This window comes from Euprymna scolopes, chromosome 13 (genome assembly GCF_053919585.1).
Source record: "Euprymna scolopes isolate OS-2025 chromosome 13, ASM5391958v1, whole genome shotgun sequence".
In the NCBI taxonomy this organism is placed as follows: domain Eukaryota; kingdom Metazoa; phylum Mollusca; class Cephalopoda; order Sepiida; family Sepiolidae; genus Euprymna; species Euprymna scolopes.
The window spans coordinates 127450835-127476393 of NC_136494.1; the positions used below are offsets into that span (position 1 = coordinate 127450835).

The 25559-nt window shown below is 30.8% G+C and overlaps 1 protein-coding gene across 16 annotated transcripts in view; it reads left to right on the top strand.

Moving 5' to 3' along the window:
- LOC145292181 (MAGUK p55 subfamily member 7-like) overlaps window positions 1-25559 on the top strand; it is a 752193-nt gene that overhangs the window by 685875 nt on the left and 40759 nt on the right. For 7 of the 16 annotated variants that reach the window (XM_080138452.1, XM_080138457.1, XM_080138459.1 and 4 more), the window contains 3 exons: window positions 360-577; window positions 10166-10195; window positions 25364-25437. In XM_080138452.1, the coding sequence (XP_079994578.1) occupies window positions 360-577; window positions 10166-10195; window positions 25364-25437 (322 nt within the window). The remainder of the gene's footprint in view (window positions 1-359; window positions 578-10165; window positions 10196-25363; window positions 25438-25559) is intronic. The other 9 variants (XM_080138453.1, XM_080138458.1, XM_080138463.1 and 6 more) reach the window with 3 other exon arrangements.

The window sequence follows — 25559 nt, forward strand, 5'->3', positions numbered from 1 at the left end:
CTAAGACTGATTGAACCAAAGCTTTGATAACCTATATGCTTAGACCCGATAACCCTAAGTCACGATTTTCATGGGCTCTGTGAAGAAGTTAATTACATCAGGGCTTTAACCTGTATGTTCCTCCAAATTTACCTTTCTTAAACCTTGCCTCTGGTGACTTTATCCAATCCATTTGTGTTTCTAAGATTGGAGAAACGATGGAATAATACCTGTCCCATGCCTACTCAAGAATCTCCATCTTTTAAACTATTTTCAAAACTCCATTCGTTTTTGTCTTGATTGTCTCCCTTGTCTTCTCACTCTTCCAATCACTTTGCACTCTTTGCTTACACTTGTTTTGTTACCATGGTTATTTCCAGACTTACTTTCGTACCCCACAGATTCGACTAAGAGCTTTATTTGACTACGACCCATTCGATGATCCCATAATTCCATGCCCCGAAGCAGGACTTTCTTTCCAGAAAGGTGATGTTCTCCAGATTGTTAGCCAAGAGGACCCTTTGTGGTGGCAGGCTCGCAAAGAAGGGGACAGCAATTTACGAGCAGGACTCATCCCTGGGAAACAATTGCAAGAAAGGTGAAAAACATTTGTATCTTTTTTTTTTTTTTTTTTTTTAAATATTTATAATTGCTTTTTTGACTGGTGTGCATCTGTTGAAAATATTTTACAGATTTAGTTTTTCATTTCCAGTCTTTTTTTTTTCAGGTCAATACATTAAATACAAAGAATTCTTTAAAATATACATGAAAATTAACAAGCCACTTATCTCACCCCCATTTCATTTTTATCAAATAATCACACAAATATCAAAATAAAAAGCACTTTTTAAAATATTAAATCTCTAGTATTATATAAACTAATAAAAGAAATAAAGAACCTCAATAATATAAATAATTTGAAATCCTGAGGTTTAACGACTTTGCTAAAGACCTTAATTAAATGGGATTTCTCAATATAGAAAACACTTTTTATTCTCTCTTTTTCTTTGCAGTGTAAAATTATTGGCAAAAAAATAAATTTAACACAAATAGATTTTTTAATAGAATAATAAATTGTCTAATCAATTTTAAAATAGAATGTCAAATGTAGAATATTTTTGCAACAAACTAGATTAAAAAATAATAGTAAAAAGTGAATTCACACGGTCTTTTTGACGTCTGATAAAATATTGTAAAGAATGTTACCTGTATATTCCTATTATATATACTGTAAGATTGTAGGTAATCTACATACACATACATATATATAACTCAAGCAACTAATGGGGGAGGTTTACTGGTCAAATGCCGTTGTAAGCTTCCGTCCAATATAACTATTAATGTTTATTTTTATCTGAACCAAAAATTAAAAAGCTCCATAATACAGTAAGGAGTAGAGCTTAATATCATATGCATAAACAAAGACTGAAAACTGGAGATTTACATGCAAAAATTTATTTTTCAACAGAATACCTCCAATAACAAAGGGCGTTGCAATATCAACGGGGGGGGGGGGACCTAAATTGTTTCTGTTGGCCCTTTATCCCCCCCCCTTACTCATACAACACACTTTGACCTATGCTGCCGACCTAATTTCTGAAAGAGGAAAAGCTATTCCAATGGAAGTTAAGAGGTAAACACCTTCATTAATAATTTAAAGTTTTGGCAGTGGGACCCGAATGTGTATTCGAATTTCTTTGACTGGCAGATTTTTATCTTCTAGAAACTTTTTTTTTTTTTTTTTATATATAGTCATTACAACTACACAGAATTTAATTTCATATCATCCTTTGTAACTGGATTTAAAACTCCGAAAACAGTTGTATTCCTCTTTCGCTTTTGGATATTTACAGAGGATTACATTACAGTCTGGACTTATCCAATGCGGTTTGATTTCTTTTTTTTCTTCTCTCTTTATCCTTTTTGACAAACGTTATGCAAGCATTAATTTACAAACTGTATTTTACATTCTATGACCAACATCATGGAGTGAAGTTTCATACAAATCTTTAGCTCCGCTATCTTTATGATCTGCTAACTAGTTTCTTTACTCTGATGAAAAGAAACTTACATTCTTCGAAACTCCACGAAATAAGGATATTTAACCACCTTTCTTTATTGGAGGTATTCTGTTGAAAAATAAATTTTTTCATGTAAATCTCCAGTTTACAGTCTTTGTTTATGCTTATTATACATATACATATAATAGTTATTAAAATTTGAAATGAGATTATTGTTGAATATAAGAAATGCTAAAAAGATTTAATAAATAAAACAATTGTTACATCTGAGAAACAGATTATAAAAATGTGAATTCCTATGAAGAAAGTCAAATGTTTTTGACTACAAGTTGATAAATATCGTTGCTATTCTATAAAATATCACTAAATGATATCGTTTTGAAAATAATGTTTTTTTTTGAGAGAGTGAGAAATCATGTGACTTTTTTTTCAATTTTAGATTAAATAGCGGCTCTTATTACTAATTAGCAGAGAATTACCACTGTTGATTCAGTCATATATACAAATTGTGATGTATGTGAAACTTGACTATTAAGGGTTTAGGACATACAATGTATAGAGAAAAGTGACGTATGATGCATGTGTGATGTGTTTTAAAGATAGGCTCCGATTTAATAGCCTCAGATTAAATCTGGACAGTATAGGAAGATGTATGCATAACAGTAGACTTTGTTGGTTTAGTCACATTCATTCATTGTTATTGGGTTAGTAGACGTAGAAGAGTTAACGCAACAAGAGAGCTGGCAGGGGAAGACCAAAGGAATCATGGAAGAAAGTAATAAGGATGGACAAATAAATACTTGGCCAGAGATACGTTAGTTTGGAAGTCAGTTTCTTAAAGTAGTTCAGTGTTTATCAGCATGTAAAACGGCGTTAAACTGAATACGATGATGAATTAACATTCTTCAAAATGCCTTTATAATATCACAGATTATTCTCGAAATAAATTTCACGTTTTTGCGATGGATTTTGAAAGTTATAAATAGTAACAAGTATGCTTGGTCCCCCGTGATTACACGAGGCATAAAAAAACGACGAAGTTCAGCATTTGTAACCCCCCCCCTCCTCCATTTAACCCAAAAGTCCCCAAGGAACGTCAAATCCTGGTGAAAATGAACAAACGGTGCCGTTTTAGGCCTTAACATATGTAAATTTGAGTTCTGCACCATGCAAAAAAAGAAATGACTAAGTCCATCATTTGCCCCCCTCCATTTAGCCCCAAAAGTCCCCAAGGCCTTAGCATATTTAAATTTGAGTTCAGCACCATGCAAAACTGATAAATAGACATACACAGAAAATTTTGGACAAATATGGTAAAATAGTCCCAAAAATGGAGTGTTTTTATTAGACCTAAAAGAGCCCCCGGGGTACACCCAAGAGTTATCGTAAAGTATAGACAAAAAAAAATTATATAGAAATCAGTTAGTTACAACTTTTTAGAAAGTTTTATAAAAATCCAAAGCATCAATTTTTTTTAATAATCATAAAAGTGTCAATTTTAGCCATTTTTACCCAAAAGACACCCCGGGGGGGGGGGGACTGGAGTTTTCCAAGAAAATCTGTTCTTTTACTTTTTGACTCATATGAGGTTTAATGTTTGTGCAAAATTTTTCTAACTTTGAAGGCGTAGTTATTGAGAAAAGTGCAGACAGACGAATGGGCGAACGTGAATTTGCAGATCCACCCTCCTTTTGTCAGGAGATCAAAAAAATCTTTATATAACTGTTTATATTTAGATTCTTTCGGAAGTATCTTTTTCTTGAGACAACTATTTGCTTAATTTGCAACAATTATGTATCAACGAATTATATAAATATTTTAAATCTCTTCAAAACAAAGACCAAGAGAATTCATATGAAAAACCTTAAAAAAAAAAAAAAATTTTTTAAATTAAATAAAATTTAATTTTTACATAATCTAAGTATCTTAATTGTTATCACAGATAAGTTTTCTCACGTTTGAATTTATTTTATTAAATCTAACAGATTTCTTTTTCAAAATATTTTTTCAGCTTTTGCCTGTTCAGATACTATTGATTTTCTAGGCACAATGCTTCATAGACATGCAGTTTCAAATTTATAATTTGTATATTCAATTTTCTTTTATTATTAAAAACTGTCTCAGCATTATTGATCTGTCTGGTCATAATATTTCCTCAAATTATTAATTTGAGAAATGCTTTATCCATCTTAATTGCTTTGGTTTTCATTTGTAATTCTCAAAGGAATATCTGACTTACATTGAAAAAAGACAACAAAGATGAGTTTTATTGACATTTAACTGATTAAGTATGCTAAATTTATTATATGTACATAAAAATTATTTTAGTTTTATTGATTTCGGTTTTCCAATGTCACTAATAACTATTTGTTTCTGTTTGAGAGAAATCTGGTATTAGGAGTTTAGCCTAGATTTACTAACATATTAACGTTTTTAAAAAAATTATACAAGATTTACAATTTAGAGATTGTTCTCAATTGTTACAATCTTTTCATTTAAAGAAAATGGTATCTTCACTTTTTTTGTTTACATTATTTCGAAATTGATATTTTCAGCAGAATAGTATTCAGTTTTCTGTGCTAAATACTTTCTATATCTCAGTTTTCGTTATAGTCATATTTGAACAAAAATAAATTCTTTCGATTAAAAATCTGAGAAGCCAAAAAGTTCTGCTATTTACGAGAAACTTTATTAAACTAAAAAATACTAGTTTTCAACGTATCCTATATCTCAATTGATACACATTTCAAAATAATATTTTTAGCTGGCTATCCTTTGTAGAATCTCATGTTTTCCATTGCGTATCATCTGGAAATAGAAATATTGTATCTCAAGGGTTTCAAAATCATCTTTTAAAATGGTTTTGGAACAAAAGAATCCTGAAGATACAAGATTGTGATTGTAGAATGGGTTAATGTTTTACCAATCATGGAAGAATTTACTGATGCATCATTCTTTTCTCACCAATACACGTTTCAGTTTCCTTTCAATATTTTTGCAATATGACACCATTGTTCTTTCATCTTTGAGAAATTTTAGTGATTTAGTAAAATCTCTCTGAATTCACCGTTTAGATTTGATCTTGCTGGGTGTTCCATCTGTCCCATCTCCAGTTTTATTAACTTTAATCTTGCTTAAAAGACTTCTGAAAATGTAAGTCATTTAAGCCAGCTCATTTTCATGTTCCGTCACTATGTGAATTAAGCTTACCAAAAGCAACATCTTCATGCAAAACTGAAAAAAACTGAAGCATATGAAATCTCCACTCTCTGAGCTATTGCGTTAATCAAAATCAGATTATCCGCTCAAGTCCATTTCAAAATTTGAGTCACAGTTTATTTGTTGAATTTCATAGGCTTTCTTCTTTTGGGTCATCTTTACCTTTAGAAAAAGCTGAGTCATCTACAAATTGCTGGTTTTTAATGAATTCGGTATCAAGCAAGATAAACAAGTATAAACTGTTAAAAACAAACTTAATTTTAGTTTTCGTAAATAACGAGTAAATATGTGACAAAGATCAGGTGATTGATTCTTTACTGCTACATTGCAATGATGATGTAGTTAAAAATGAAGAGTTTATTTCTAATAACAATCATAATAATCTGATATATCCTAGGGGGAATATAATCAGTATAAATTAATCAGATGTAATGAGAATCAACACACAGAGTTATAACAAGTTTGTTGTACAAACAAGACAAGTCATGAAGCGACTTCAATTTTTTATTTCATCAATTTTGTAAAATCTGAGTTTTTTTTTTTTTTAATAATACCACAGATCGAATAATTGAGTAATAATATAAATACAATAATTCTTCTGAATTTTTAAATGAACTAAACACTACACAAAATCCATATAAAAAAAGAGACATGTAAAGATGGAGTAGCTTTCAGTCATTTCACATGTGACTCAACATTCACATGTCTATTGCATTTACTCTTCCGTTTTTTCTGAAATCTTGGATGAAAACAACTTCTTAAAACTTCTGTCCAATCATTTCAGTATTATTGATCATCTCCTTTTAGCCAGTGCCTTATCAACTTTCCAACATGGCTTTCTCCCACAGATAATCTTTGACCAATATTTTAATCATTAAAGAATAGGTGATAAATTTCAGAAAAAATAGTGAACCCATGAAAACCATGCTTTTGATTCTGGGAATCACTGTCAATTCCTGTGCAAACTCTGTGTGTATAATATTCATACATCAATAACAAAATAAATGGAGTCTTCATCAAACATATCCTTGATTGTCAACAACTGTTTGTTAGCTGAAGTAAGTGCAAGAAGCAGCATCCTTCAAAGGTCAGTTTTTGATACTGTAGACAAGAAAATGCTCCTCTTTGCAGACAACATGAAATGTATTGCTCCACACACCACAGTCACTATGAAACTATGTAAACAGAACTGAATTAAATCTGAAGTTGGTCATAAAAATGGGATCTGCCTCTATCAAGGATGCTGTCATCCACAAATGATTTGAGTGTGCTGACCCTTTCTTTAAAGCATCCATTCAATGTAATTTCACTGCAAATTTCATCTGTAGATTCTTCATCTATACCTTATCATTTACACATGCCTCTTGTTCAATTTGTACTGTAGTATGTAGTTTAGATTAATAACCCATACCTGAGCACATACAACACATGACCACACATATAGTAACGGTTATTTTCATGCTCACTTACAAGGAAAATCTCCTGTGGTTGCTTTTATTTACTCTTGAACAGACATTTTTAAATCGGACGATTTTCTATAGAAATTTATATTCATATTATTTTGTTCAGCTACACACTCTTTCTCGTTATCATCACCTAGTACAACATTTATCCTGAGCAAATTGAACTGCCTTCCTCTAAAAGAGGAAATTTCTAGGGAATATTAAATTAACAAGTATTCTCCAGTCATATGTATATCTCGATCAGGGGAGATAATGATGTTAGTATTTGCAGAGAAGTGTCGCTGTCCTCCCATATTCCAAAATAGTCACTCATCCGGTACTGACCAGGCTCAACGTTGCTTAACCTCAATGAACTATTTACAAAAGTTATGTCAATGTGATTATGCCATATATAATTCACCTTAAAAGAATAATTTTTATATAAAAAATAAAATAAAATAAAATTCAGGCAAAAGAATGTAATATTTTTTTTTTAAAACAATTTGGCAACTCTAGATGGTTTTGTTGAGATAGTGAAGGTGTCAAACAATACTCAACTGTGAGATACCAACCTCGTATGATACTCATCGAATCTGCCTTTATGGCTTAGAACATGACCTCGCTTAAATTCATAATGTATAAATTATGCTATATTGTACATTAATTTGTACAGCTTTTAAATCACACATGAAATGAAGTAATGCATAACATGTTAACAGACTAGCTACTACGATCTTGCCAAGCTACCAAAAATGGTTTGAAATACTTTTGGTAATAGAACCACTGATAACTAATATCCAAATATTGCAAAACATTTTCTTCTTTACTATTGTATTTAGACAATATTTTGTTCTTAATAATTCCATAAATATTTCAATGAGATTTATTTTTAATATTAATTTTTCACCAAAATCTTTGTTGCATAATAACTTATTGTATAAAATATGTTATGAAATCATTAAAATATACCAGATTTGCTTTGTGCTTTATAGCATTAACATTTCTAGGGTTATTTAAAGCAGAAACCTATCATATGCATTTCATTTTGAATGAATCATTGAACACAACTTTCTATTTCATCCATAACTTAGGTAGAGGACATTTGTTTGCCAAAATTCCCCAGTAGATAATGATATTAATACAAAACATGCATTTCATGGTTCAACAATAATCGTTCATACAAAAAGAAAAATTTAAAAAAAAAAAAAAAAAAATAGAAATTTAATCAGCAAGTAGGTTTGTTTGAGTCTTTAATCTTAATTCATAAAGTGTAAGTAAAAATACTTTTTACTAAGGAATCAAAACGTGATCATATTAAAATTTTTATTACTTCTATGGTGCTTCATCGTTGCTTTATGTAAGTTGGTGTGAGTGAATGAATATATATATATATATATATATATATATATATATATATATATATATATATATATATACACACACACACACCATACTTTGGGGAAATTGCGCCAACTAGCTAAAAGTCCTCTTTTGGCAACCACTCATATAAAGAGCACTTATTTTAGTTGGCGCAATTATTCTGGATTTGGCACAATTACCCCAAAGTATGGTGCATACGAGAGGCGTGCAATAAGTAATGCCCCTGACCGACTTCCCATAGTAGTAGAGCAACGAAAGTTGGCTCAGTTATTAGTCTTTCTCTACATAGGAACCACCCAGAGTTATGCATTTCTCCCATCGTTTGATGCAGCTCTCGAGGCCGTTTTTGTAAAACACTCCAGGTTGGTCCTCCAACCACGACGTGACTTCAGAAATCAAGGCTACATCATCTGGGAAACGCTTTCCTTTCAAAAACAACTTCATGGCTGGGAAGAGGTGAAAGTCAGAGGGTGCAAGGTCAAGAGAGTAGGGAGGATGGGGAAGGATTTCATAACCACACGCCCGTGCTTCTGATCTGGCGACATGCGAGTTGTGGACCGGAGTGCTGTCCTGCAAGAGGAGGGTACCTTTGCTGATCTTGCCCCGCCTCTTGATTTTCATAGCTTCCCTTAATTCCCTCAAAAGTGAAGCATAATAGGCTCCTGTGATTGTGGTACCCTTTGTCAGGAAATCTGTCATCACTACTCTGTTCTGATACCAGAAGACTGTGAGCATGACCTCGCCAGCGGAGGGTTGCACCCTTGCCTTTTTTGGAGGTGGTGAGTCCAAGTGCTTCCACTGCATTGACTGGGCTTTGGTCTCTGGATCATAGTGATGGACCCAGGTTTCATCCTGTGTAATCAGTCTTTTGAAAAACTTTTACTCATCTTTTTGGCACATCTCCAAATTCATCCTCGAGCACTCGACGCGTTCTCGCTTCTGGATTAGTGTGAGCAACCTGGGAATCCATCTGGCAGACACCTTATGCATATGCAAATGGTCATGAATGATAGTTTCCACAGACCCTGTACTAATCTTGACATCTTGGGCTATTTGGCGAATAGTAATGCGCCGATCTTTCAAAATGGTAGCCTTGACTTGACGGACAGATGCCTCATCAATGGCAGAAGAGGGGTGACCAGGTCTGAGAGCTGTTTCCACAAACTTCCGACCATGTTTGAATTCATGATGCCGGCGTTTTACAAGGTCATATGATAGGACATTATCACCGTAAGTTTCTTTTATTTCATCAAAAGTCTCATGTGGTGTGCGTCCTGTCAAATACAAAAACCGGATCACTGTTCGACATTCAACAGTTTCCATTTCACACCTGACTCAGTTCAAACATCTGTAAAACAGAAACCACAATTAGTTCAGAGCTGTAATTGCCACATAACCCGTAGAGATATAAATCATTGCACATGCAAAATTTCAGCTAGATCAGACAACTGAAAGTAGATCAGGGGCATTATATATACGAGAGGCGTGCAATAAGTAAAGTAAATTAGGTGTTCATGAATTAATTTTAGAGAAAAACTTTTTTCTGTAAATTAAAACTGATTTTCTTAATGTACTAGTCTTATATGTTTATGAAAAAATAATTATTCTCTTATCACCATAATCGAGAGCATTTATTTTTTCTGCCTATCTCAGAATTACTAATATATATATATATATATATATATATATATATATGAAATAAGTGGCTATTAAAATTGGACAAATTTGATAAATTATTCTGATTACACTTTATAGAATTTACTGAATATGAACATTATCATATTTTAATAAGCTTTTGTGAGCAAATATTTGCAAATATTCTTGGTTGATACACAAATATGTCTTTAAAAACTTGTCTAATCAAATACGATAGTGTTCATATACGATTGTAAACAAAATGTAATTAGAATAATTCACTAATATGAACAAGAGAAAGAAAAACTAAATCTGTTTATAATAATTTCCTATTTTATATTTGCTCATTATCACTTTGTGGAATTCGTAACCATATTAGGTTTTCCATTAAAAACCAGTTGAATGGAAAATGATTTTTATAAATTCAAAATTCTGTGAGATTTTCCTGCCAACTTTGGCAATAAAGCTTCTGTTTCCACAATATTTCAGACGTACTTCATCTCTTCTCAACGGTTTAAGGTAGGTACAAATGTCTTGAAAGTCTGATGTGATATTTATGTTGTATCCCAAAATTCACAAATTCCCTTGGATGCCATCACCTTTGACCTTTTAAAGCTGTACAGATTCCCAAATATTCTGTCTTTTTCCATTTGTTATTTTTTAAAACTTCTATGTTTGCTGGAGTTTTTTTTTTTTTTCTACTTGTATTTTTGGATAATTAACATAAAACCATAAAACAATTGTGCAATTTGGTAAATTTGAACTGCATATTCAACCTTTGATATTGACAGCTTTTTTTTAAAGAAGCATGAAGTGAACATGATTGGTGTGACTTTGATAAGATAAGACTGAACTCTATAAAACCTGGAAGCAGGAAGTCAAAACTTTTCTATTTTAAACATGACTCAGTTAATGCTGCCACAACTTTGAAACAAAATTCATGAAACCAATAGAATTAATGTTTGATATTCTATAGATTCAGATTCATGATAAGAGTACACAAACCCATAAAACTGATTGGCATCATTCTACCATTATTTTAAATAACAAAATTGAAACAAAAAAAACAAAAAAAAAAAACAACAACCAGGGTCTTAATGGCTTTTAGCTTTGAACTTGTTGACCCTAACAATAGGAGATTGAGGGGGGGGGGGGGGCATAAAGCAGATCAAGCAAACACTTAGTGCAATAAACACATGCAATTGTCAAAACTGAGTAAATATCGGGGATGAGAGTGGGGGATCAGGTTTCTAAGTTATATCAAATTTGAAAGTTTATTATAATTATAAATTCTTAGTCCAGTATTCATTAGAAACTTCAAATTAAAAATTTACAAAGAGGGTGTGTTAAAATTCCAATTGTGAGCGCTTTGTCTTAGTCCGTATAACGATTTATTCAGTTTCCACACGAAATTTTTGTTTTTCATTTTAAATCCCTCTGGAGGGTAAGTATAGATTTCACAGTGAATCGGAGCATTTAAATAAGCACTTTTACATCTATTTGATGTTTTTTTAAATTGTATTGAGCGGCAAATTGTAATAAAATTCTAATTGTCGTCAAATTTGTCGCTTGTGAAAATGTGGCAAAATATTCCACTCCAGAAATTTGTGAAAAACCTTTTGAAACAAATCTTGCTTTAAAAGTTTCACTGCCAGAAGCTGTGGGTTTTTTTTTGAAAAAAAACCAGCGTGAAGAAATTATGTTCTTATCTTTTGGTTTTGCCACTATTTCGTATGTGTTATTTTCAGATAAAGCTTTCAATTCAGATTTCATAGCTTTTTCCCATTCTTGGTGATTTTCTGAATTAATTGCCTCATTATAACTTTCCGGTGTGCTTTTCAACGAGTAACAGTAATCCACTGCATAGTCTTGTATCTTTTCAATTTTTAAGAAGTCTGACCTTTTTCGCTCCCTTATCGGGAATCGGCGTGTCTAGTTAGTATTTACGTCAGTAGTTCTTCTGCAATTGTCGTCATTATTAATATTTTCATTGTGATCGATTAAGATACTAGGTAATATTTCATCACGTTTTTCATCGACTGGTTCGCTATTTTTTAAATTTAATGTATCATTGAATTTCACACATCTAACTCTTTATGGCATTTTGGTCTGGAAAGTAGATTAAATATGCTGGACTGTTTTTATCGTAACCTATGAAAATACCTTTTTCGCTTTTAATATTTAGTTTACTGGTATTTTCTATAAATGAGTCGCCAAAAACGTGTATAAAGTTACAGTATTCGTTGAGTCAGTAGTGTGCTTGATTAACTTGTGTTATTAATTAAATCTAACAACTTAACATAAACGACCCACCATTCTAAATACCATACATGTTTAGAACTTTTGTTTTAGATGTAGTTTGAGTTCAATTTGTTTTATTTGGAGTGTAATTTATAAGTAATGTTTAATGAATGTTGAAGAATAAAATCTATTGATAAAATTTTAAAAATAAGGTTGGTCAGGTGTTCAGTTATAAACTTATAAATAAATCATGCCTCTCTTATGGACCACACCAGTATATAGTAAGATTTGCACCCGAGTTATTATATTTTGAAAATGTTTTTGTTTATTCATCACTACATTTTCAAATTAAAATCCATTTTTTTCCACATATGTGGATGTATTTAAAAGAATGTATGTGCATATTTGAATCATTTCATAAGAGACACCAAGAAACATTTAAGTTGAATTCAGTTTTTAGATTGAATTAAAAATATATTTCAACTATATCCATATATCATTTTTTACTAAACCATAAAACATTTATAATGAATTAATCAGACTACTGGTATCTTGTTGAACTCTGAAATTTAGACAGAATTTCTTGCGGAATCCTTTATTTACTTCACGGGGGTAGCATGCTCTCATTCCATCAGTCATGACTGGATAGAGGTCCTAAGTAATTCACAATTGTATTTTGCGGTCGCCTACACTGAGGATTGAACCCTCAACCTTCAGGAGAATATCACTTTCTACAATTAATTTTTCCAAGTGCTCTAACCACTGCGCCACAGGTCCTTGCAGACTGCAATTCACAATTGTATTTTTCGTTCACCCACACTGAGCCTTGTGCAAGGGTTAGAGCACTTGGAAAAATCCATTGTAAAAAGTTATATTCTCTTGAAGGTTGAAGGTTCGATCCTCAGTGTGCGACCGAAAAATACATTTGCGAATTGCTTAAGACCTCTATTTAGTCATGGCTGATGGAACAAGAGCATGCTTCCTCCATGAAGTAAATATAGTGTTCCATTTGAAATTCCGTCCAAATTCCCAAGTTCAACAGAAACATTCCCAAGTTCGATAAGATACACCTGAAGAAGGTCGGAGGTTACATAAACCAAAATGTTGTGAAAATGACACTCAAGATGAGAACAATAGTCCCATGAATTCAATAACCAATCCTCATCTCAAAAGTTCATAAAGAAATTTTAATTGATGATCAAAGAAATGAAATATAATTAAATCAAACATGAAAAGACCATGAAAATTATTTTTATTTCTAAGTTTATTTTTATTATATACTCAAATTTGAAATGTTTACGTGTCATTATCTCATTAATCCTATTTTACATTTATATTCTGACGGATCAACCTCTCATGATTGAAGAATATTAATTTATTTTGCTCAAAATAAATATTTTTAACTTAAATTAAATCCTTAAATGTTTTTCATTTATGCATTTAGTTGGAAGAACATCTTTTGCTAATATATTTGCATTTATTTTTTTCTTTTGTGTGTTCTTCATTAAACAGAAGAGAAGTTTTCTTCTGGTGGATCTAATTAATACTTTAGTAAAATAGGTCCAAATAAATGATTAAATGGATCAAATGTCAGGATGAGGTCAAAGGTCAAAGCATTTCCAACCTCATCCAGGGAATAATCAGATATGCAAGAAATGCATATTTGATTAATCGCGGAAGCCAAAAGTACTCAGACATTTGGTTCCACTCTGACATTTTGGATCTATGACTAAAGTATTAATCAAGTTGCCAGAACGATTTCATGAACGGATTAACTAGAAAAAGACATCTCTCTTTAATAAAATATATATATATACACACACACGTACAGATATGTATGTCATAAAGGATGAACTATTCTTAGTTGAACCTTTCTTAATATTTCTTTCTTTTCGTAAGCAATTTTTCCATCCAAACCAAGACGAACTATGCTTATTAATTATAATACCTTATACTAGAAAATATTATCAAAAACTAAAAGACCATCGTTTTCATTCTAATTATATTGTATTTCTGTACAACTATGTTCCCTGTCTTTTTTCCTGAATTATTCTGACGAAAAGCATGCTATTTAAACTAGCAACTAACATGTATATTTGGAATGGAGTACTCTTTTCTAGAACATTCTTCTCACTCTGTAACTTGCCAATAGAAAATGTAGGTTTACAGCATGAATTATTCATGGCTGACACATAATTTTTCAAACAAATTTTATTCAAATCTTCCAGAAATGCTAATGTAAATTTATTAAAAAATATTTTTAAGTGATGTTCAAATAATCACAGGATAGAAATGCCAACTTTCAGCTTGATAAATTTTATAGAATTTATTAAAAGAAAATGAAAAACAGTAAACATTAAAATGTATACAAAATATTCTGACCTACAGAAAAATATAATAAATCGTTATTATTATTACTGTAGATTTTAGAATTCATTGGAATCATGGAATTATTGGATAAGAAATTTTAAACATCAAGAAAACACAAAATGACATTTTTATGTTCGTTTAATTTTTACTTAAACTTTTTCATAGTTAATATTTCAAGTTCAACGAATTCAAACTAAAATTAGATTTTAAAACACATTTTTCAAAATATATTTGAACTAATTTTGTAATTATTGTTACAGACTTACGTTTCTGAATTTTTAAGATGAGGATTAGTTATTCATATAACTTGGATTCATCGGACTTCTATTCTCATCTTGAGTGTCATTTTCACAACATTTCGGTCGATGTAACCTCCGACCTTCCTCTTTTCGAACTTGGGAATGTTTCTGTCAAACTCAGAAATTTGGACAGGATTTTGAATGGAACGCTTTATTTACTTCATCCATTACATGTTTGCAAGGACGTGTGGCACAGTGGTTAGAATACTTAGAAAAATCAATTGTAAAAGTGATATTCTTCTGAAGGTTGAAGGTTCAATCTTCAGTATGGGCGACTGAAAAATACAATTGCAAATTACTTAGGACTTCTATCCAGTCATGGCGACAGAACGAGAGCATGCTACCCTCTGTGAAGTAAAAAAAGTGTTCAGTTTGAAATTCCATCCAAATTCCCAAGTTCAACAAGGTGCACCTAAAGAAGGTTGGAGGTTACATCGACCAAAACACTGAAAATGTCACTCAAGATAAGAACAGTAGTCCAATGAATTCAAGTATTAGTTTTTTTTATCATTCTATTTATGAATTGATGCAAAAATAATGTTGTGTTTTATCCACACGTCAAAAACGACATTATTTTTGCACCAACCTAATAATACGAATACTACAGACTTGTTATTATTTGTTGAACTTTGATTCATTAAAATTAGTATTTATTTGAACATAGGTTTAACTTAAAATGGCTTAAATAGAGAATCTTTAATATTTTGCCCATTTCAAAATGCAAAGCATTCAAATTTGAAACAGATCAAAATACTGGCCAGACTGGAAATGACTCAGAATTTCGGTAAATAAAAACATAGTCAAACATAATACATTTTTACAATTTGTACGAAAACCCTTTTTTCGATGTCATTAATAAAAGTGCTTGCAAACGAAATTGTATTCTTCAAAATGCATTTCAGCAACTGTAAAATGTTTTCAATTTGGATTTATTTATTAGAAAATGGCAATGCATAGTTATACTTAAAACCAAAATATCCCAAATGTGTTGGTATAGATGGAATTCTAAGTAACAATTGCAACCTCATCTTTGCTGCATCCATTTAGTGTAAGTGTTTATTAGTATCAAACTATCATATCTAAGTTGTTCAATAATCGATTGGGAACTTTTTTTTTTTAGATATTAATTTCTAATTAAACATTTCAGAATGTCAAGCCCATAAAGAATTAGTTCATTAATATACTTTTTAATTAACTAAATTTATACATTTTCCTAATATTGAAACCGTTTGTGTTAAAGTATTCGTTTTTGCATCTTTTCATTCTTGTTTTAAAGAAATCTAATTTCAGGTTTCATTAAACATTAGATATTGATTTCAAAACTTATTAACTGTAAAAAGATAAATAAAAATGTTGTCACTTTTAATGTTGTAAATCTTTGATGGCTGTTAATAACATCAATGACTGTTATTTTCGATTTAGATTTATTCAAAATTTACACCCAATTCAAAATAGAAATCCAATTTATTCAGTTGTTGCCATTTCTTTCATTTTCCAGAAAGTCTGACTGCAGTATCTTCATTCCAAATCTGCATGTAAATGAAGTTAGAATTTTCAAAATCTTAAAACATTTCTCTTCTATTTGCCATGCATAGAATTCAAAGTATTTCCTGTTTTTCTTGGCCGCCTTTGTTAATTATCAGCATTTTGTGTGTGTACAATGTTGTTCACGCATGATTAGAACATGTCACGAATTATATACAAAGAAAGTCTCAGAGTTTCAGGCAATTTGTTTTATTATTAAGATTGGTATTTATAAGTATTTCTATTAAGTTTCTTTGGTATCAGAATGCATTGTCAACTTTATTAATTTTATTTTTTACAACATCCATAGTATATATTTTATTTCTATGCATTTATTGTGTTCAATGATTCTAGCTTTAATGAACGTGCTGTAATAACATTGTTTTCCCGAGAAGAGGAGATAGCATGTATAAATAGTGAGAAGAGGCGATAGCATGTATAAATAGTGAGAAGAGGAGATAGCATGTATAAATAGTGAGGAGAGGAGATAGCATGTATAAATAGTGAGAAGAGGAGATAGCATGTATAAATAGTGAGAAGAGGAGATAGCATGTATAAATAGTGAGAAGAGGAGATAGCATGTATAAATAGTGAGAAGAGGAGATAGCATGTATAAATAGTGAGAAGAGGAGATAGCATGTATAAATAGTGAGAAGAGGAGATAGCATGTATAAATAGTGAGAAGAGGTGATAGCATGTATAAATAGTGAGGACAGGAGATCGCATGTATAAATAGTGAGGACAGGAGATAGTATGTATAAATAGTGAGAAGAGGAGATAGCATGTATAAATAGTGAGAAGAGGAGATAGCATGTATAAATAGTGAGAAGAGGAGATAGCATGTATAAATAGTGAGAAGAGGAGATAGCATGTATAAATAGTGAGAAGAGGTGATAGCATGTATAAATAGTGAGAAGAGGTGATCGCATGTATAAATAGTGAGAAGAGGTGATCGCATGTATAAATAGTGAGAAGAGGAGATAGCATGTATAAATAGTGAGAAGATGAGATAGCATGTATAAATAGTGAGAAGAGGAGATAGCATGTATAAATAGTGAGAAGAGGAGATAGCATGTATAAATAGTGAGAAGAGGAGATAGCATGTATAAATAGTGAGAAGAGGAGATAGCATGTATAAATAGTGAGAAGAGGAGATAGTATGTATAAATAGTGAGGAGAGGAGATAGTATGTATAAATAGTGAGAAGAGGAGATAGTATGTATAAATAGTGAGAAGAGGAGATAGCATGTATAAATAGTGAGGACAGGAGATAGCATGTATAAATAGTGAGAAGAGGAGGTAGCATGTATAAATAGTGAGAAGAGGAGATAGCATGTATAAATAGTGAGAAGAGGTGATAGCATGTATAAATAGTGAGGACAGGAGATAGTATGTATAAATAGTGAGAAGAGGAGATAGCATGTATAAATAGTGAGAAGAGGTGATAGCATGTATAAATAGTGAGGAGAGGAGATAGCATGTATAAATAGTGAGGAGAGGAGATAGCATGTATAAATAGTGAGAAGAGGAGATAGCATGTATAAATAGTGAGAAGAGGAGATAGCATGTATAAATAGTGAGAAGAGGAGATAGCATGTATAAATAGTGAGAAGAGGAGATAGCATGTATAAATAGTGAGAAGAGGAGATAGCATGTATAAATAGTGAGAAGAGGAGATAGCATGTATAAATAGTGAGAAGAGGAGATAGCATGTATAAATAGTGATGAGAGGAGATAGCATGTATAAATAGTGAGGAGAGGAGATAGCATGTATAAATAGTGAGAAGAGGAGATAGCATGTATAAATAGTGAGAAGAGGAGATAGCATGTATAAATAGTGAGAAGAGGAGATAGCATGTATAAATAGTGAGAAGAGGAGATAGCATGTATAAATAGTGAGAAGAGGAGATAGCATGTATAAATAGTGAGAAGAGGAGATAGCATGTATAAATAGTGAGAAGAGGAGATAGCATGTATAAATAGTGAGAAGAGGAGATAGCATGTATAAATAGTGAGAAGAGGAGATAGCATGTATAAATAGTGAGAAGAGGAGATAGCATGTATAAATAGTGAGAAGAGGAGATAGCATGTATAAATAGTGAGGAGAGGAGATAGCATGTATAAATAGTGAGGAGAGGAGATAGCATGTATAAATAGTGAGAAGAGGAGATAGCATGTATAAATAGTGAGAAGAGGAGATAGCATGTATAAATAGTGAGGAGAGGTGATAGCATGTATAAATAGTGATGAGAGGAGATAGCATGTATAAATAGTGAGGAGAGGAGATAGCATGTATAAATAGTGAGAAAATTCTGTTGCATTATAAATATTTAGCAGAGAAAACAAAGGAATCCATATTTTTCTAATGTTTCACAATGTACAAAGGAAAATTCATTATCATTTGTAAGATTCAAATTAAGGGTTCAAAATAAGTGGTTGCTTCTTGACATAAAAATCACATGAATAGAAATTTTGTCTGTCCGTCTGTCACAATTTTTTTCAAATCTAATAAATGCACTGTGGAAATTTTTTTAAGTAACCACATGCAAAATTTAACTCATTTCAAAATATAAGAGATGTTAACTATTTTTAGAAATGAGAATATTGTATTCGTGGTAAATAAAATCTCAACAAATAAACCATGACCAAATATCAAAAACTTAACATCTTCAGTCTGAGGACAACCACCACTTTACTGAAGAGGCTGAGGGTAAAGGTGCTGGACTGGCCAAGCATGTCTCCAGACTTGAACCCAATAGAATATCTTTGGGGCATCCTAAAGCACAAGGTGGAGGTGCGCAAAGTCTCGAATATCCACAACGTCATAATTAATGTTGAAAAGCATTCCAGTGGCTACATATGAAGCTCTGGTAAACTCCATGCCCAGGAGAGTAAAGGCAGTTTGGATAATGATGGTGGCCACACAAATTATTGAGAATTGACATGTTGTATGTTAATATTGACAACTTTTCGTAACGGGTATACTCACTTTTGTTGCCAGGGATTTAGCTTTTAATGGCTATATTTTAAGTTATTTTGAGGGGAAAATAAATTAACTGTTATATATGCTGTAGACAGACTACTTTTCATTGTGTCAAAAAATCATTTTTCAGTGTTGTCTCCTGAAGAGATAAACTTAAATATTTGAAGAAATGTGAGGAGTTTACTCACTTTTGTGATACACTGTAAATTACATCTAAATTTCTCTTTATGTCTTTTAATACAACAGATTTCACTTAAAAATGTGTATAGAAATACGATATTTCTTGATATTTACTTTCAGTTTTAAGTTGACAGAATTGCAAGTAATACACATTTAAGTTCATCTTGTATGTTTCTGTTGTCAGAATTTTTCTTAAAATGAAAATATGTGAAACCTTAGTAGATCCTTACAACATATTGAAAAAAAAAAAAAAAAAATTGTGTTATATTTTAAATTCTTCTTCAGTTGATTCGCAGGGCAATTCCAGGTACATGTAGAAAGTATTTATTAAAATATTAGACTACCTGTCATCCATTGGATCAGTATATGTTATATCTAGCTATGGAATAGTATACAGAATTAACGTATAAGTGTGATATTTGTGTTGAAAAGAAAATATTCTTTTGTAAATCACGTAAATTAATCAAGTACTTTTTATTTGCATAAAACATTTTTGCGAAAGTATATTAAAACGAAAAAAAATATTGATAGATTACTCTGAGTCGTTTCAATATTAAACTTAATTATACTCTCAGCATATGTGTGGGTGGGTGTGATTATCTTCGCTCGCTTTCAACTTAAAGTAGTTAAATTCTTTTACAAGAAGCAATTTTATGTTTGTTTTTAATGTATAAAATAATTTAAGTAAACCGCAAATAAGTCACAAATGGTTAGCAAAATAACGTTATTTCCATGGCAGGTGCTCGTCTGAAATCCAATCTCTGGTCCCCCCTCGCCAATCTTTCACGAAAAACACCCGTCTAGCTGAATCCACTGTGAAAAATTTCCCCCACTCTATATCTGTGCCTAAATCAAAACGCGGATTCCATGAACAAAGCTTCTTTCTTAGAACTGCACGCCTGTGGAACTCTGTTCCGTCTGCCTGCTTCCCTCCGGACTACAACTTGGATGTCTTCAAGTCCAATGTTAACAAATTCCTAATGAACCGCCCTCTTAAGTAAACACTTCATTAAATCTCCACACTAACATACTGTACTTGCAATAACCCTTATCCCTGAGTGGCTTCCAGGCCTTGATAAGTGGTGACCACCACGTAAAAAGAAAAAAAAAACATCATTAACTCTTGATTGTACCATTTAGCGTAGATATGTGGTGACTCATTTTATATTATAACGTCCCTTATGAAAACAGTGGATTTTCCTATTTTATTTTCATAAAAATTAGGCTCCTACGGAATCTGAAATGAACACAGTTTTATAATTTGTTATTTAATTATTAAATTAATGATTGTGTAGCGCCATAACAATTATCTGAAAGCTATAAACTTCAATACAACCCACATGATATTTCTGCATTATAATAGCAAAATTTGAAAACCGAAATATTGCATTTCAATTAAAACCAATGGTATCTACTTAATCATCTTGTCGAAATCCATAACATATCCAAAAATTATGAAAAATGATAAAATAGAAAATTAATTATTAATGAAAATAAATTTCCAAATTATGAGTTACTTTAGAGTTGCCAGATTGACCCTTTTAAATCTAAATTTGGCAAATTTGGCCTTTTTTTTTAAGTAGTTTGATCATAAAAATTGTATTTGGCCTTTTTTAAAAATAGGATTTATATAAAAAAAACTAATATTCAACTCTAAATTCTGAAATAATTGGTTTGTTTTTTTACTTAAAAGTGTAATCGCCTCAAAAGAAAATCTTATAGGGGGTAGTTCAGTGTACTCATCTACAAATTTATCAAAAATTATTTAAATATAACATTTTAAAATATTATTTCAAGTTTTCTGGTAAACTTTAAAAAAAATATAAAAACGATAAAATGTGTTATTAATATCCCTCATAAAATTGCTTTTAGTTGAAATTAATATAAAAACTAAGTAAATACCATTGTTTTTAATGAAAATTCATTTTCCCACCTTTCTGATTTCGCTATTATAATGAAGAAGCATCAAGTTTTTATTTATTTTTATTATTATTTATAACATATAGCAATTTAATCCTTGTTTTTAAATTATTTTCAGTTTTATTTATTTATATTTATTTGTTTATGTGAGAAGTATTTAAATAAAAAATAAACAACTGTAATTAAAAAAGAAAGAAAAAGAACAATCCATAATTGTAAAATTAAAAAATAAATGGGATTTACAGCTGTGTTTTATTATTATTTCTTTACGTATGTGCAGAATTTTTAAAACTGGGAAGTCGCAAACCGAATGGACAGTATTATTGTCTCAAGCAAGCTGATCTGAGTTTTATATGGATATAAGATAGATGAAAACAAAAATATATTTTAATAAACAAAATCCATAATTCTCTTTTCTAAATTAGTCATACTCATAACTAAGGCTATGACAACAGCATATTCTTATCATTACTTTGATTCTTGAGTTTATATTCGATACAGTTAGACACAGTTAATCAACCGAGAACCACATCCCTATATAAAAGCATATAAGATATCAAGGGATACAAATTCGAGAGTCAAAACAATGAAAAGAATAATCTGTTGTCATAGCCCTACTCATAACTTATTAAAACTAAATCAAGCAGCAGCTTAATCAATCTTGACTTTTAAAGGCAAGATTAAGTGGGATTAGCATAACCCTCAACATCATAGAGATGTAATATCTGCACCTAAAAGAAAACACTGGCCAACTGAAAAATATGAAGGAAAGTTTTGATAGGTACACACACAAAAAAAAAGATTATTTTCAGAGACAATCAGCATATTTAACCAAAATTAATATTTAACCAAAATTAATATTTAACCAAAATTAATATTTACTTACCTAATGAATAAACAGGCTTTTAGTGCCAAAACTTTTTCCATTTTAACTTTTTTTTTTGTCTATCATCATTTTGTATTCTGTACCAAGTCACCATGAATTGATCCTCTCTAAGACCGAATACACACACATTATAGTCATCAATTTTCCACTGATTAAATATGAGGACAATAAAGGTCACATCTGTTTAAGAAAGAGAAGCGTTTTCATAAAATCGCCTTAACCATAATACTGCCTTCAGACTCGTGACATTGAACAATCATGATAGAAAAACAAGAGATGTAGAGTAAACATTTCACAAACACATTGGCTTTATTGGTAGCTACTAAAAATACAATTTAAAGTTCTTTTTGGTAAACATTGAAAATATACATCAAGGGACAATGGTGGACTATCAAAAAAAAAAAAAGTTGGCATCTTTTTTAGGGGGGGTAGATCTCTAAGTATTACTGAAATATTTTCTATTGATGAAAAACTAAGAATTCTAAAGAATGTCAAAGTTATTTTTATCATTTTAATAATATTTTGATTATAAACATGTTTATAAAAAGAAATAAAAGTGTCAGTAGATAGGAGGAATTTTATATAATGGCCAGCTGGTAGACCAGCACTACGTATTAGTAAAATACGCTTAAATATGATATTTTAATTTATGCAGATTTCGTATGTATCATTATAGAGTCAATTCTTCCGATTATTATATATTGTATCAAATATATAATGATTTTTAAAGTAAAAAAAAAAAGGACTTGTGCTAACAGCTATAATCGAAACCAAAACATATAGCATTCCAGCCTTAGCTCTTACCATCCAGATGGATAAAAAATAATTTAAAATAAACCAATGTTAATGTATAAATGTATATTTGCACATGCATACAAATGACGTTTAGTCGACTTACGCCTGGCAAGTTCCATTTTTATTTTAAATTTTGACCCGTTAGCAGCTATTTTTACCAGTTAAAAACACAGAAAAAAATTATCCACAAAAAATGCAATCATTTGACCTGCCTTGCGCTACTCTGTGACCTTGCATCTCAGAGGAGATGCACTTTAAAAAAATGGAAACACACACACACACAGGTAGTTTTATAAATTAGATTTTTATATAGCAAATGTAGGAGAGAGTAAAATAATCTAGGGACTAAAACTGAATATAGGATTTGAAAATGGTGGATTGAAAATTTATATACCGACTAAAATAAAACTAATGTCTGGGATGACTTTTTCTGAATTTTTGAGATGAGGATTGGTTATTCGTATTATTTGGATTTTAAATAATACGAATAATGTCTGGGAGTTCAAACTGAAAATAATTTAAAATCCAACTTGGCACAAGATTACCTATTATTTCAATGTTTTTTTTTTTCATTGCAATTTTCATCAGCATTATTAAAACCAAAGTCGTTTCCTATCAATAGTTTTTATTTTTTAAATACCTTGACAATATTAACATGAAATAAATTTGATTTCACAATCATTCTTATATTATGCCACATTTATTTACATAAGAAAATAAATTGGTTTATGATTAACTATGTGACAAATTATTTTCCACAAAATGTACAATATCTTGGGCGCTTCTTCATGAAATCCTTCAAATGAATAGAAGCAAGTCTCAAAATTATAGAAACTTTTATTATTTAATGTTTATACGTTCATCCATATGTTTTGAAGGCTGTTTTATAAAGACTATAGATGGCATAAAATAAACATTTTTTAAAAATCTATTAAGTACACAAAGGTTTATGACTTACTCCTTCCAGCCTTAATAAGGGGCACTGTAACAGCCACTCCATTCTTAAGAGGATCATCGTTTTACTAAAATGCAATTCTTCAAATGTTTGAAAAGAATGAATAGGAGTCAACAACAGAAGTTTTCATTTTCACAGAGTAAAAATAAATCGTCTGTTGCAAAAGAAGAAGATTTATCTTTTTAACCGCTGCTTATCATGTCATACACCCGGTCTCAATTATGGATCTGGCCAAATTGCTTGTTGAAAATCTTTTGCTACAGGTAGCATCCTAAATCAATGATATTCTCCATTTACCAGAGAAAAATGGTATCCAATCTGATTGATTTCATCTGCACTGCTGAGGCTGACGGGTCTAGTTTATGGATCCAGCTGAATTCAAACTTCATCTGATATTTTAAGCATAGATAATCACTCTTTCGATTTCACACAGAACATGGAAATTTTTTTTTTTAGCTTTTCAAGAATTTCTACAATTACTTTGAGCAGAATGTCAATTTAATCATTCTTAACACCATAAAAAAAAAACATTAGCATAAGGTTTCCTGCCAGCTCTTTTTTTTTTTAAACTTTGTTACAGATATATACATGTATACACTCATACAATGCAAATATACATTTTTCAATAAACAAGTTATTTCTAATAATATGCTCTTTATTAGACTTTTGATCGACACTAATGATTGTGGATGTAATGCCATTAACATTTGAGTTAGATTGACTCAATTTCTTTAAAGTTAGTTAAAAAAAAAATGTGATTTTCACCAGTTTGTCATGTTTGTTTGGGATAGCAATTTCAACACTGCATGCATAGATTGAATGGGCACACCTTAAGAATACTATTTGCATTATACTTTTTTCATGGAAAAGGATTCATAAAAGGAAATAAAGGTATAAAAATAAGAATGCAGCACTGAATTGCTAGACATGTTTTGTATTTTGTTGTTCAAACAATTCAAATGATTAATATATATTTAGTAAATGCAGGTATCTGCTAAATATATAAAGTAAAGTCAGTCTCATTCCTTTGTCATCAATAGCTTTCATCTTACAAACTCAATTTTTGATTCTGGTTCATCAGTTTTTCTTGTGGATCATTACATGTTGTTAAATAGAATCAAATGTAATTAGATTTAATTCCTTCCAGAAAATAATTTGTATCTGATTTTTTTTTTTTTTCAAATAGGCACAATATTAAAAAATGGTTTGTAACATACTTATTTCCATTCGATTGGAACAAAGAAATGATTTTCAAAAAGTTAATATTTTAAGAAGAAAAGAAAAGCAAAACAAATTGTATGTAAATACACAACAATGCTGGCAAATGACAGCTAATTTTTACAATGTCAATAAAAGCTTTTCTAACTCACGTAAAGAAACAAATAGCGAATAAAGAAGCTTCTGCTAATTGAAGATATTTAATTGTAGTATATAGGAATAAGATATGAATACATGAAAAATAATGAGTGGTCAGATGCTCGTTTGTTTTTGTGTTGTTGGTTTTTAATATGATGCGATTCTTGTCTCATTTCAGGAAAGAAATACTTGGGAGACCTCTACTGTCTGATCCCCGCTACTCTGATGCTTCATTTCATAAAAATAGCACAGGTATATAGTTCACTCAATTTTCATTGTTAGCATTTCTATTACGTCTATTTTTCATTTTGTTTTTGTTTTTTAAAGAAAATCATGCTGACCCTACAATCATATCTGGAAAATATTTTCGCAGT